The sequence below is a fragment of the Gavialis gangeticus genome, unplaced genomic scaffold (genome assembly GCF_001723915.1).
Source record: "Gavialis gangeticus isolate Ggan-Ray unplaced genomic scaffold, GavGan_comp1, whole genome shotgun sequence".
NCBI lineage: Eukaryota > Metazoa > Chordata > Crocodylia > Gavialidae > Gavialis > Gavialis gangeticus.
This window is the reverse complement of record NW_017729006.1, coordinates 14,000,842-14,015,617: the sequence shown is the minus strand read 5'-3', so window position 1 is coordinate 14,015,617 and position 14,776 is coordinate 14,000,842. Positions and strand designations below refer to the sequence as shown.

General features: G+C 38.1%; 1 protein-coding gene across 2 annotated transcripts in view; it reads right to left on the bottom strand.

Annotated features, from left to right (window-relative positions):
• Window positions 1–4,621: 4,621 nt before the first annotated feature.
• ATP2C1 (ATPase secretory pathway Ca2+ transporting 1) overlaps window positions 4,622–14,776 on the bottom strand; it is a 120,719-nt gene continuing 110,564 nt past the window's right edge. For both annotated transcript variants that reach the window (XM_019508838.1, XM_019508839.1), the window contains exons 20-27: window positions 14,077–14,127; window positions 12,801–12,967; window positions 11,619–11,687; window positions 10,456–10,572; window positions 8,781–8,928; window positions 8,069–8,164; window positions 7,232–7,373; window positions 4,622–5,464 (exon numbers count right to left, since the gene is read on the bottom strand). In XM_019508838.1, coding sequence (XP_019364383.1) covers window positions 5,325–5,464; window positions 7,232–7,373; window positions 8,069–8,164; window positions 8,781–8,928; window positions 10,456–10,572; window positions 11,619–11,687; window positions 12,801–12,967; window positions 14,077–14,127 — 930 coding nt within the window. In that variant the 3' untranslated portion in view covers window positions 4,622–5,324. The remainder of the gene's footprint in view (window positions 5,465–7,231; window positions 7,374–8,068; window positions 8,165–8,780; window positions 8,929–10,455; window positions 10,573–11,618; window positions 11,688–12,800; window positions 12,968–14,076; window positions 14,128–14,776) is intronic.

The following is a 14,776-nucleotide window of genomic DNA, read 5'->3' as shown; positions in this document are numbered from 1 at the left end:
CGGTCACAAGCTGGCAGAGGGTAGATTTAGGCTAGATATCAGGAGGCGCTACTTCGCGGTCAGGGTGGCTAGGATCTGGAACCAACTTCCAAGAGAAGTGGTGCAGGCTCCTCCCCTGGGGGTTTTTAAGAGGAGGTTAGATGACCACCTTGCTGGGGTCGTTTGACCCCAGTACTCTTTCCTGCCATGGCAAGGGGTCAGACTAGATGATCTACTCAGGTCCCTTCTGACCCTAGAAACTATGAAATATATTTTTACATGCTTTTAAGCAGCCTGATCTTCAAGAGTAACAATTTCTATAAAGTAATAGCTGTAAGACATAGTAATATTGATGGCTTACATATCACATTTTTACACTTGGTAAATATTTACCAGATGGGCTCAAGAAGTTTAAGTTCTGTCAGCAAAATCACATTCATTGGAAACATGCAAAAATGAGGTTCAGGGAGAGAACTGTGTTGTAAACCTATACCAGTCTTTTGTCAAACATTTTACTCCAAGGATGTTACTAAAACCCAAAAGCTACCTTTCTTTTCTGAAAACAAAAAACACACTAAGGAGCCCGTGTGATAAAGAACTGTGCATAGAACTGGGAGACAGGTATCCCTTGAGCCAGATGGGCTTAGCAATTAATGTTTTGCACATAGAATTCAGTTGTTAAATCTTGCAGGTTGCAGATGATTTCAGATGCCCACATTCCTGAAAAATAAACATTGCATTAAGCTGTTTGAAAAGAAGTGAGACATGTAGTACTGTTTATGAAAGGACTACTTGCAAGATAGAAAGTTTACAAAAAAGTTTCTTTCTGTGCCTAAGGCCTACCTTGTTTTTCAGTAACTTACCAGCAGATGGCACCCAAGTACAATCTTAGAGAAAGTTAACCCTTCTGTGCTATTTTGCATGCTATTTCTTTTCTTAACAATAGCAAAGCACTTTATGGACTGCACCACTGACAGCTACAAAGGTGCAAAATTAACATCTTAATTTAAGTTCATGAGTAGAACCCAAAATGCTCACTCAAGCACAGATCTTATTGAGTCCAGTCTTTTTGGCTATGTAAAAATTGATTTGGCCCCAGGAAGTGTACGGCCAAGCTGATTCTAGGTAGTTTATGTTGATAATCTCAATGCATTGTTCTAAAAGACAGCCAGAGCTTCACACACGTGACTCAGCTCTTTGGGTTTAGAGAAAGAGAGAGAAATGTCTCTTAAATAAACCATTAAAATAAAATTAGGATGTGCATTTTAGAAAGCTGATGAATTTTGAATGGAACTAGTCTGGTGTACTGTTTAAATTTGCATTTTAAAAATGTTTTAACCAAATTAATAACTTATAGGTGTTTTGCATATCCAAAATAGACACTATCCTATAAAGCTGAAAATCCCAAACAATTCAATTATTTGTTTATAAAAATGAAAAGAAACCCCAAGAAAACTAAATATTCATGCTCACTGAAGGTTTGAGAAAGGGAAAAAAGTTACTTGTGCATCTTAAAAAGTTACTTACAAAGTTATTTTGGCTTTAGCAAGGTTTAGGGAATCTGATAAGATTCTTGTGCGACTAAGGTTTGTCAGGTAGGCAAAGTCTGTATTCAGATACATGTTTATATTTTTACGTTAGGAAGTTTCTGTAAGCAGGATCACTTTCCAAACAAATCTTTACTAATGAATTGTCAGGATTATGATACATATATTTCACAAAGTATGTAACTGGAATTTGTTTAAACCAACGATGCCCAACCTTTTCACCTCATGAGCCACATGGCAATGCCAGGTCCTTTGTCAGGCCAGATTTGTCTGGTGGCCCTGATCCAGCACGTGGGGCAGGCAGGGCCAGAACCTCACTCTAGCTGCATGGCAATGGTCCAATCTGGCCATAGTTCAACCACATGGGGCTTGTAATTTGGGCAGTGGGTTACGGGTGGTGGTATTAATTGCCACTGCTCCCCCCACATTATATTTCCTGATCCTTGGGGGAGCGCAATGGGCCATCTATGACCCATATGCCAGGGACTCAGCACCCTTGGTTTAAACAGTTTATAGTTACTCAATCTCTTTGAGATGTATTGTCCAAATTTTTCTGCTTATAGTAGTGGCATCAATCCCAGGACCTAGGGATCAGAACGATTTAGCCAGTTTTATCCTATGGCTCACTCAGGTTGAAATTCAGAGGGGAGGTCCTGAACCAGCCAGATGTCCTGCCTTTTGAAAATGATTACTAATATGACCAGAAGGCATTCTGTGAGCACTATACGACTCCCGACAGGACAAAGGAAAGAACTCGATGTTGGAAAGCGTTGCATTTCCCATTTCAAAATTCACCTACCTCCTGTAAAGCCATGTGAACTGAATGTTGTGTACCTTCATTAAAAAGTTATTGAAGCTTAATCACTATTCAGAATATCAATAAAATGAATGTATTTATTACATCATCTTAAGATCCAGAAGAGGTCTCCAACCATCTTTTGAGTAATTAGGGGGAGAAGGGGAGTGGGGGGAACTTGACCTGAATTGAAGAGGATGGATATTCACCTTATGCTTCAGATGATCTCAAACTGGTAAGTCTGGAAAGGGAAAACTTCTCCCGTCTCTCCACAGGTGGTCCTAAATGGTTGTTCTGGGTGCTCACTTTTGAGCAACAGGGTGCTAATTTTAAGTGCTTCAATTTAGGTTCCTGTAGTTAAGGAATTTGGTCTCAATTCAGGCTACTTTCCAGTTTTGAATGAGCAGTATATTTCCTTTAGTCTGGCCTCCCACCTCCCCTCCAATGAGAGGAATTTGTTTTTTTCCTGCTTTTAAGATATATAGGCAATTGCCAGTTATTGGTTGTTCTTCTAGTGTTCATCAAAGTTTTCCACATGCAATTGTAGTCTCTGGTTACTTTTTCAAATACACACAATACATTAAAGATACTTTGACAACCTTCATTTTCCTAAACATTCAAACTTCAGCCCGATCTAAATTTTTTTCTTCTGGCTTCCCTTTGGGTTTACTCTTCTTAAGAATGTCTTCATCATGACGTGTTGTAATAGGGTTAGAATATTGTGGCTGTGACAGTCCAGGAAATATAAGAATAGGCAAGGATTTTTTGGTGTTACCTTTATTTGACAAACAGTATAGTTGGAAGAGACGTTAGACAAGCTTTACAGCACAAAGTGCCCTTCCTTGGGTTTTTGTGCCTGAAAGCTTGTCTAATGCGTCTCCCGACCATATAGTTGGTTCAATAAGAGATATCACCAAAAAAACACTACTTGCCTCATTCTTCAGATTAGTCAAGCCTTGCAAAATAGAAATAGTGTTCAGGGTTGTGGCAATGAATGGACCGTTTTTCCCCTGAAGCTTCATTATAACTACCAGTTTTGTCCCTGAAACCACTTGCGTGACAAGGAAAGTGTCCTGGCTCTGCAACAAGAACACTGGGCACATCCCCATGAACAGAAGGAATGTGCATTTCCCCAGGGATAACTACATATTTGTGCTGTTGCTAGTTGTCCCCAGGGAACACCCCTGCACGCACACTCTGGCACATGGCAAGTTGCCCTGGGTAGGGTAGGAGAGCTTGGGGCTATCACCTGGGCTGGCCCCCACAGCCTTTCCAAAGGGGCTCCAGCAGCAGCGATCCGGGCCTATGGCTAGCAGCCAGAGCATGGATCTGGCCGGCCAGGCTCCTGTTTAGGGCAGTATACGCTGCTGCAATGTGCATTGCCCTGCTTTTTTCTGGCACAGGTTTTTTGACACTGGCATCACCCAGTGTCAAAACCACCCACCCATGCTGCAAATTAGCATGGTGAACATCTGCATGCACACTGCAGTTCGCAGCACCACGGACAGGTCTGCAGCACTACCAACTGCACATGCACGCTGATCTGGACATGCTATCATTTAGAACTTCTCATAACCACAATTCCTTACATCCAGAAAGAAAGCAGCACACTAACATAGTAGATATAAGTAATTATTTTCTCTACCTAGCTAGCGTTTATTCTTCAGACATCTTTTATTTAAAGTTATAATTTATAGTTTATATTTATTTGAGCTGGGGGTGAGGTGAGGAGAAGGAATCAAGTGAATATCCAATCAATTCCCCTACCTCTGAAGTACAGGGATGGACAAACCATGTGATTGTTAAAGTAGCTGTAGTGAACTAAGGTAATTAAGACCTTGAATTCAAGAATGTGATTAAGTTATTCACTGCTGTTCAAATTAACACTGCATTAAGCCTTGCTCCATATTTGAAGCATCTAAAATAAACACCATTGAACTATCCAGAGTGCCCAGACATTACTGTAAATTAACACTAGTTTGGTTATATTGAGGCAATTTGGTAAAATGTTCTATTCCAAGAATTGCTCTATAATTTGGGTTGACTATAAGCTGGACTGCAAAAAGAAATATTCTGACATTTCCTTAAGTAACAGCAGAGATAGAAAATGGAGTTCAGCTTCATTCAAGGGGTGCAAAAATCAGAAACTCATGGTACCCAAGAGCAAGAATCCCTGTGCTATCATTTATCATGTTGAGAGGGAAAACTGGAATTTGATTTCTCCAGAGAGGCCAGAAAACAAACAAGATACTTCAGTAAAATGCTGGTTTTGTTCAAAACATTGGCTTAGACACCACACTTATTTTAAGAAAAGCAAACATTTACTTCAAATTGCAGTATAGGCTTTTCAATCACAAAAAGAAAAAAAAAGAAAAAACAGTGATCCGACAGTGGTCACATCCTGTGCAAAAAACTTAGGATACAAAAAATTGTAGCACAAGGTACTTGAGCTGCTTACACATTGCAGGATAAAGTAAATAAATACAGTAGCTGAAATATGGCACTCTTGTGACTCAAATTCTAAACCAATGGAATGCCTCTGAAATATTGAATTTTATCCTTGTATTAGTAACAAAGCCCCACCACCATTAGAGAAAAGGAATACAATATTTTTTAAATAAAAACAAAACTAAAATATTTATATCTAAGGTAAGGTTTTTATACAGTTATACCTCTTAAGTGCAGAAGGTGGGACTTGGGCTTAGACATCTCTCTTTAAAGTAACTCCCCACACAGTTTACAAAGTTCCATTCAATCTCAAAACTAAATTTAGGTTTGAAGAAAAATGTTACCAAAGTTGCATAATTTCTTTCATTACTCCCACAACCGGAAGTTAAATTCTCAACAGTCTTGAAATACGAACGTTCATTTTTAGTCAGTGAAACATAAAAGGACTTGTCAACAGCCCTTGGGATTTCTTTATCCTTCCAGTTCTGTTTTGCTCTCACCTACATCCTTAGACAGCAATCCCTAGGTTTGCAAACAAAAGAATGCAATATGCATCATACATCAAGAAAAGACAACGAAGAGGACGAAGAAGAACTTCCACGTTTCTGGATCTTCTCCTTGCTTCTTTCAACCTTCTTTATAATTTCTGTCACAATGCACACAGAAGAGGTGAGACCCAGAAGAAACAACAAATCTGGAAGAGACAGTAGGATTTGTTTTTAATTTCTGGGTAATAGGCTGAAGAAAGACGGTCAAAACTAAACCATGCATGACTTGTTCTGAAGTATATGACAAGATATTTCTTTCTAATCATTAGGGATAAGCTTCTTCAGAATATGTAAAAAGTAATTTTTTGCAGGACATAAACATTAACGTCCACAGGTTACTACTCCAAAATAACTAAAGACTGACATGATACATTAATCTATTAAATGCATTTCATATTGCATATGTAGAAACTGCCATATTTACTTGAATCCAAGACAAGACTTTTCCCCCCAGTCATCTTAGAGAAAAAGTCTCTCATCTTGGATTCAAGGGAGGGGGAGAGGAGTAGGGGCCAAGCTATAAGCAGTTGCCACAGCTCCAACTCTGGCTCCAAGCCTAGGTCACAGCCAGAGTCAGAGATGAAGCAGCTGCCTGCCCATCCACACTGAAGTCTTTGCTCCCCGACCACTGCTTAGTGTTAGGCAGGGCTCTGGCTCTATTCCCTCCTGGCACAGAGCAGATGCAAACTCTGGACTCTGCCTGACCACACAGTAGAGGCAGCGGTAGCTCCAGCCCCGAGACATTGCTGTATGGCTAGGCAGGGGCTGGAGCTTGCATGTGCTCCAAGCCTGGGAGGAAATGGAGCCAGAGTGATGCTTGAAAGCAAGTACAGCCAAGGGGACAGAGGCTGAAAGGAACAGGCTGGGAGGGGGCAAAGGCTGAAAGAAAGGGGGCAGGGGGGCACCAAAAGCGGGGAAGGAAGTGGTGGGGGCTTCCTGTTCCCCAAACTACCCATCTCCCTGCTTTCCCCACTGTAGCAGCAAGGGGACAAATTCAAGACAGCTCTCCGATAAATTATAACAAATTTATAAACATTTCATACACAGCATCTAATTATTGGAGGTTGTCTTAAATTTGAAATAGTCTTGGATTGAGGTAAATATGTTATTAACATTTATTGCTAGAAAGTAAAGTATTTTCTTGTAAGCAATACAATTAGATACTATTCTGAACAACAGCCAGCTTCTTGGAGTCAACACTGTATCAAGGAAAGAAAAAAAAATTGAAAAGTACACTCTACTGGAGATAGTTTATTTTTACCTCCAAAAAACAACACCAAAAAACAACAGCAGAAATAGCCGTAACAAGTCTGGATGAAAAATAAGAGTAAAATAAAAATATTTAAGTGATGACTGGCAAACTGCAGCCTTTCAAAATCATGCCATTGAAACATTTTAACCAGTCACAACAAACTGAAATTTCCAGACAAGGTTTTTGAACACTGACATTCCCTCCTTAAGTAAAGTACTTTGGTTTTGCCTATTCCAGTATAATATGGTTCTTATCTACTTGTTTTGTGCATCTCGCCATATCCATTTAATCACTGCTCTCCAAGAGAACTAACCAGAACTTACAAAATGAGGGTCTGCACCATTATTTCACTTATGAATTAAAAAGTATTCTACAACCGTCAGTCAGCCAATTTATAGATTAATCCAGTGGGAGCCAACCTTTTGGCAGACAAGCCACAAATCAGTCCTATGCCTTCTCCAACCACCACTCCAATGCTCTTCCCATGCCTAAACTGCCCTTTCTGCTCCCTGCCCTCTGTGCCACTCATCTCCTCTCAGACCTGCCACAAACCACACAGAGCCTGCCCATGCCACTCGTGGCAGATGTACTGCAGGTTGGCCATCCCTGAATTAATTATTGCTTGAGCAGTACCAGTATAGAAAAGGAAGACTTTTCTTACCCAGGACACTCAGGCTTTCTGTTTGAAAAACCTTCTGAAGTGGAGGGAAGTAAATGACCAGTAACTGCCCCATTATAGATCCAAGAACAGCATAACAGAACATTTTATTACTGCAAAGTCCAATCTCAAACACAGATTTTGTCTGTGAAATGAAAAGACAATACATTTTATTATATCTGTAATTTTAAATCTGAAGACTCTCAGTACCTTACTTATTTGCAATGAAACACAAACAAAAGTCTATTTCTAGATGCGTTTACCTTTCTAGAACTCAGACTTGGGGAATTTAAAAAAAATGTTAAAGACAAAATGATGACATTTTGCTTCTGAATACTACATGCAACTCTGTTCTGATATTTAATAATGTTATTACACTTTTTAAAAGCATAGTACAGTACAGCTAGGCCAACGCTAATTTTAAATCAAGTTTTTTGCTTCTGTTATCGTAAACCTATGATTTGTAGTCACAGAGAAGTAGGGCTGGAAGGGACCTTGAGAGGTTATCTAGTCCAATCCCCTGCCTCAGACAGGATCATCCCTATCCAAGCCATCCCATACAAATCCACTGTATTTGTGTAGTGTTTCTGATTTCACGCAGCAGTTACCTAAACTAAGTCACTGCTGACTTGCAGTTTAAGAAAATCCAAGTTAGACCTGTAAATCTTGAGTTAATTGGTACATGTTAAGTGTGCCCTCTCACACCACGAGAAATTAAGTCTGCAAAAAGAGCTGGGAACCTAGAAATGAAATGAGAACATCTTCAACCAAGAAAAAGTATAGCTACTATGTAAACGGCCAGAACGTCACTGTGGTTGTGTTAAACATCAGGCCACATACCTGAGATCTGGAACTCAAAGCATTGAACATATCAAAAAATACAAAACAGGTGAAGGTCATTGTTGTATCTCGAGGTGTTATGACATTGTCTCTTAGCTGTCAATAAGAAAAAGCAATGAAATGGTTTTAGTATACATAAGCCCCTAACAAACATATCTACTAAAATAATTTAAAGATGTTTGCCACAATCTGATTTAGTGAATTATGTAAACAAGCACTCACACGTGTCCTTATAAATTTCATGAATGGTCTAAAATTCATGTTGTGATTGAAAGCTCCAGTTTTATAAACATTTATGCACATTGTTAGGGTACAAGAATGATATCATGCATTAAAGAAAGGTTCCAATTCCTTCCTTCCTTCATTAAAAGAGAAAATGCATACACATTTTAGAACACTAATTCTAAGATTTTTTTTAACTCACTTTCCCAGATTCAGAATGATAAGCATACTTGAAAAGTGTTGAGAGAAGCAGAAATAAGGAGGGCTTGAGAATTCCTGAAGTCACACCTATTACTACTATTGCTCTCCCTTTCAGCCACCTTCTACAAACCTCTCTCTCATCAGCCTGCAATAATTTAGGTCATAAGTAAAACTGCCTCTGGGAACTAAAAGTTCATGCACATTCACAATGTAACTGTAGAAATTAAAGAAATCCTTGGTTTTTGTAAATGAATCTGTTCCTGCTTTATTGTGCATCTGTTTATCGTACCTCCCTCCAGAAGACAAAAAGTGTTCCACACACAATAATTACTGATGAAACAAGTATTTTAACAATCAGGTTTTTCGTCAAAATGCTGTCCTTTAAGTTTCTCGGAGGCTTCCGAATAACATCTTTATCCACAGGCTCCACTCCAAGACTTAAAAAAAACAAAAAACAAAAAAATCAAAACAAAACAGTTTAGAAGCCTTTTTATTTTATTACCGCATAAGACATATTAATTAGAAGCAGCAAATTACTTAGAAAGAACCATTGTGTTTAAATGTTTCTGAAAACAATGTTTACATGTTCTGTTTACAGACTAAGCCTCATTTAGAAGGGTATTTGCAATCCCAGTCTAAAGTCTATGCACTTTGAGTTGCGCAGTTGCACAGTACTTAAATAATGAAGTATTTCCTTTTATCACATGCATGTTAAAGTTCTCTTACATCCTATTACCATATCTTTTCTAAAAATTGAAGCCATCCATGTTGTAGCTTAAAGGTTCGTTTTTAAACAATAAATCCTATTTCTCCAAGCCAGCTTGAACTAATGGTTTATATTCTTTTCATATGCCATGTATGTAGATCAATTACTAAAGAGAAAGTGAACTTAAAACAAAAGTATACTGTTCCAGAACGACCAATTTCAATCAAATCTCCCCTAGCAGGCGCTACTTTTAAAGCCATAAGCCCTCTGCTGTTTAACTCAATTGTCCAGCACTTGATCGCCCACATCATGGTTAACAGGCAAAACAGTTCAGATGCCTTCCACCACCAGGCTCAGTTGGTAACTATGGAAATGCAATGCCTAACTCTTGGGAGAAAACCACTGAACACCAGTTACAGTGGAAAGATAACATCCTTGCTTCTGTTTGGTAAAATCTATCCCCACAGTCTAGACATTGCCTTGGTACAGCCTGAGGCAGTTAAGTAAGGGGAAGAGGGCCCACATCCTGTTGACTAAAAGGCAGAAGAAACAGAAGTGGGCACAACTGTTTTGAGTGGGAAGCTTTAATAACAAAATCCATTTTCTTTGGAGTAATGCATTTACTCATATGGGATTCTACTCCTAGATTAAGAGTCAGAGAGAATTATGGCATTGCTACCAGGATTTTCAGAACCTCTGATAGTGTATTAGGTAAAACAAATTTGAAATCAAGAATCAGAACAAAATAAAATGATGCATAGTGGTGGGGCATGAAAAGTATGATTTTTTTAAAATAATTATTCTAAACCCTTTCTGGCTGGGAAGAGTATTTTTTAGTTTTATCAGTTTTTAACTTATTGCCAGTTCATTTTTATCTTGGTTACTCTCAGCCAGACATTGAGAAAGAACTGAAACAAAAGCTGGGTTTGAGAGAAAGGATATAAAACTTAGTTTCATCAATATACTGTAGACACTAGTTTAAAAGTGTCCACATTGCCCCTACCTTCATTAGACATGCATTGAAAAGAAGGGGCAACAATACAACTCTAACACAAACAATATGATAGACAAAGTTACACAGGTAAAATATGCACTCTAGTCTTAGGATATACCAATTAAAATATCACTTTCTTTTATACAAGTTTAGATACTTTATAGATTACACACGCACAAAAAGTCCATCTCCCCTAATCATGGCATTCTTTATTTTGCTAGAACGGGCTACAGATCCTTATCTGGAGGTGAAAATAAATTTTACCTTTGAGCTGGTGGTCCATCCATGATAATATTTATCCATAAAATCTGCATAGCATTGAGAGGATTAGGAAAGTTCATTAATGTAGCCAGTGAGATTAAAGTCAATGCAGCTATACTCCTGTTAAGAAAAGCCATTTCATTATTGTCAGTATGGCTATTTCCTGAAGATCAGTTAAAACAACACTTCAAGTGTTGAAGATCAGATGCGTTAAGTTTAAATAGTTTTTAAATCAGAACTAAAAGTAACCTTAACTCATAAGAAGGTAAAGCCTGGGGATCATTTAGCACAATGAGGATTGACATTTTTGACAGGATTGCCACAATTTAGCCCATCACCCTTTCCAAGTACCATTTTGACCCCCTTTCCCTACCCAATTTGCTGCTCTTTCTGCTCCCTCCCCTATGCTCCCTACCCAGTCTACTATTCTGCTTTCTGCCCTACCTGCCACTATACAGTATGTCCCCTCCCTAATCTGTCATATGACAAACAGCCTGCCCTGATGTGACTTGTGCCGCAGGTTGAGCATCCCTGATTTAGCAGATTCATCTTGACAGGTGGGTTTAAAATATGAAAATAATTTTGGTGATTAATGCAACACACAAGAAAGTTGGCCTTTTTCTGAAAAAAAAAAAAAAGGCCTCCCAAAGACAAGAAAGGTCAACACCAAAAGCAACTGTTGCTTTGATCAGTACTGCTTATATATAGGGTAAGGAAGCTGGCAAGAAGAAACTCCCTCACCCATCAGACTGGAGTGTGGATCAAAAGGGGAGGTGGAGCTCCCTCACCCTTCACATGGGTTGGGCTCTTGGCAGGGGAGAGAAAAAAAATGGCCCTGGTGCCAAAGGGTATAGTTCCACTAACCTAGGGGTGGCCATTCCCCCGCTAGCCTGATCAAATCTTGACCTTTTCCATATTAACAAAGGGGGTTGTCAGAAAGTTAGAGGATTGATTATTACTACACTGCTTTAAATGACAACATAAGTTCTACTGAGTACAATTAAACTAATATTTAGAAAACGTTCATAATCTAATCTAGTGCATCACCAATCTTTGTGGAATCTATACTACTGTTCATTGTGTATTCTTCTGTATAGTGTTTTATGAAATTCAACTCATTTACAAAGTAACTGAAAGCTTTTAAGGTAATGGTATTGCAAACTTACGTGCTCAGTTGAAACCTAACAAAATTTTTTATGTTATTATAAATCCCTTTACCCTCTTCAATTGCAGACCTGGAATTAAAAAATAAAAGCAAGGGAAATGAGGGTGCTATGAATCAAGCATGATAACATTGTAAAACACAGTGAAAAAATAACTTACAAAACAGACATTTATTGCATTGTACGTAAATTTCACAAAACGTTACAGGGGTCTTTATCCACTCAGGCAGTTACAGTCACACTTATCCAGCTTTTCTATCAATCATGAAAAGTTTCTTATTCCAGCTCTGCTATAATTTGACTTTTAAATTAAGGGGCCATAATTAAAAATGATATCACTCTACAGGCAGAATTAACCGATCCTTGAAAGACGTTTTCATCTCATTTGCACCCGTGACACTTCCCCCCACCATTATGGCAGCACTCCACCGCACCACTAGCTCCTGTTTAAATGGTTGCTCACAGTCTGATTGGCTGTTTGTCAGCCAATCAGAGCATGAATAAAACAATGCAAACTTAGGCTTTTATAATATTAGAATTATTAACCACAAAACAATTAACAGTAACCCACAACCAAAGATTTTAAAGTTATAGATCAATTACATTTTACAATGAGATTTTTGCTCCTGAAAAGTAGTGGTTTCTTGTGTCCCAGCTATCTGAACTTCAATCCTGTTTTTAACCCCTACAGCCCCATTTGTGGTAGTAATAATGCCAACCAGAAACATTATACTTAAACTGATACGCCATCTACACTAGCAGTAAACACAACTAGTGGTGGTGACAGCAACAGTACCAAATGTTAATAGTCTAGCATAAGCAACACCCAAGACTTAAATAGTTTCTTTTAATATTTGGTGTGCACATAAGAACAGAAGTAGTTAAGTGTTATACAACTCTCCATTGTATGTTTACTCTTGCTGACAAGCCACTCAATTGCTAATGCAAGGTAACCTGATCAGAAGGGAAAAAAACCCAAGTTTCTGAAAATAATAAAAAGAACAAGCATTCTGATGTTTGAGAATGCAATACCAGGCCATGAGCTCTAAAGATGCTGTTTCTTTTTATTTGTTCAGGAACTCATAAAGGTAAAAAAAGTCATCTTTCACTTGTAGTTCAAGATAAGGCTTTTTTTGGGTTGGATTTTTTTTTCAGCATGCAAATATTTGCAGACATTAAACTTACATTATTGTCTGAAAATCATCATCCACCAGGATCATATCGGCTGCTTCCTTACAGACATCTGTTCCAGTCTGCCCCATTGCTACGCCAATATCTGCAGCCTTCAGGGCTACAGCATCATTCACTCCATCTCCTGTCATAGCAACTACTGCACCATTATTTTGCAGGGACTATAGAAAAAGGAAAAAAGTTAAGTCAGTTCAATATGGTCTGGTCCATACCACTATATGGGATGTAAGTTTGTTCCAAAAGAGTTGGATTTGGAAATCTAATTATGATTTATCCCTAAGAGTAACAATTAAACCTCACAACTTTAATCACATCACACCTTACGTGAAAACTTGGGTTTGTACAGAATGCAACATAGGCAGAAACGGTGTTTCAAAAAAAGTCAAAAAGACTTGCTAGGGCAAATAAAATGCAAAAAAACAAGTGTTTCTATTTTAACACTCCCCCTCCCCCAGACTTGTTCTATTACATTCTGTTTTTTTACCACCTGATTTCCTCATTCTTGTTGCTTTTCCAATTGTGCAAATGGCTATATTGAAAAATGAGTCTATTTTGCAGAGATCCTTCGCTTTCAGCTTCTTTTCTTAGCTTCAGAATTGAAGCATTATTTCAGAAGTACCTTGAAATTCATGTCTTAGTCTCTTCTGAGGAGCAGCAGAAATATGGATTCTCATAAGTTTCTAGTCAGTTCAACTGCAATGCGACAGAATCACAACTGATCCTCTGGCAACTGAGAAAGTGTTATTTTTCTAACCAGTTATAGTACTCTATCCTTACTGCATAAAGGTTTCTAATAGTGAATTTTTTCCATAGTTGAAAACAATGTTCTTTACAACCAAATATACTTCATGTTACTAAATTTGTGTTGTCCAGATGAAATTAAGCAATTATTATTAACCACTACTATAAAACAAGTGTCTACTAATATTGTCCCGCAGTTTTACTTCCAGAGCAGCAGTTCTCAACCTTTTTATGCTCAAAGCATCCCTCACAGAAATGCCAGCTCTTACTTTTCACTCAGTTGTTGACTACAGAAAAATAAGAGAGAAATTCTTCTGTTGCAAAGAACTCAGAAGGACCAGAGCAGATCAGCATGATTTTAACACTATGGATTCCTATTTGAAATCTCTGGGCTTATCTTGTGCATCACATTTGCACACCTAACAGTGCTAGCATTGCATGGCACCCTACAACACCCTTGAGAAGATCTCAAGGCACCCCAAGGTGTTGTGGCACCCTGGATGAGCATCACTGTTCTAGAGAAACATACCTTTATGATTTTCAATTTATGTCTGGGACTGGCTCTGTAAAACACTGCAACCTGTTAAAAATATATGGAAAGGGTAATGAAACCTTGATAAATTAAGATGTGAAATGGATACAATAAAATTAGAGGATATAAAAAATATTCTCAAAACCAAAACAAAGCTACAATCTTATTTCATTTGGAGCATAAGCATCAACGATTTTTTGGTAAGAAACATGACATTGGATTACTGTTACTTATATTTTATTCAATATTCAAAAGTCTTAAAAAGGATAATACTACTGTACTGTGATTCTCATTTTAAAATTTAAGACAATCTGTAGAATTTGCATTTTTTGAGAAGTTCTGATTTTAAACTCCTAAGTTCAGAACTTCTTACTGTTCACCTTGATGGCAATATTTATATAAGGTGGCGGTTAAGTTGATCCTATGAAACCATTCCCATTCTTATGTACCACATTTACTACGAATTTTTACTTTCATGTCAAAACTTTTATGACAACTAGTAAAGATTTTGCTCAGCATGATTAAGCTTCTTTTAAATATTCTTTCCTTGACTGCCTTTTATATGGTCAATTATTTGCTTTCCATGCAACTTCCAACAAAATTCTGGACTAGCTTTCAGCACTTCATGCCCAAACCTATTTTTCTGTAGGCATGGTAGCAGGACAGACCTACAAGTTGTCACTTCAAGATTATGGCA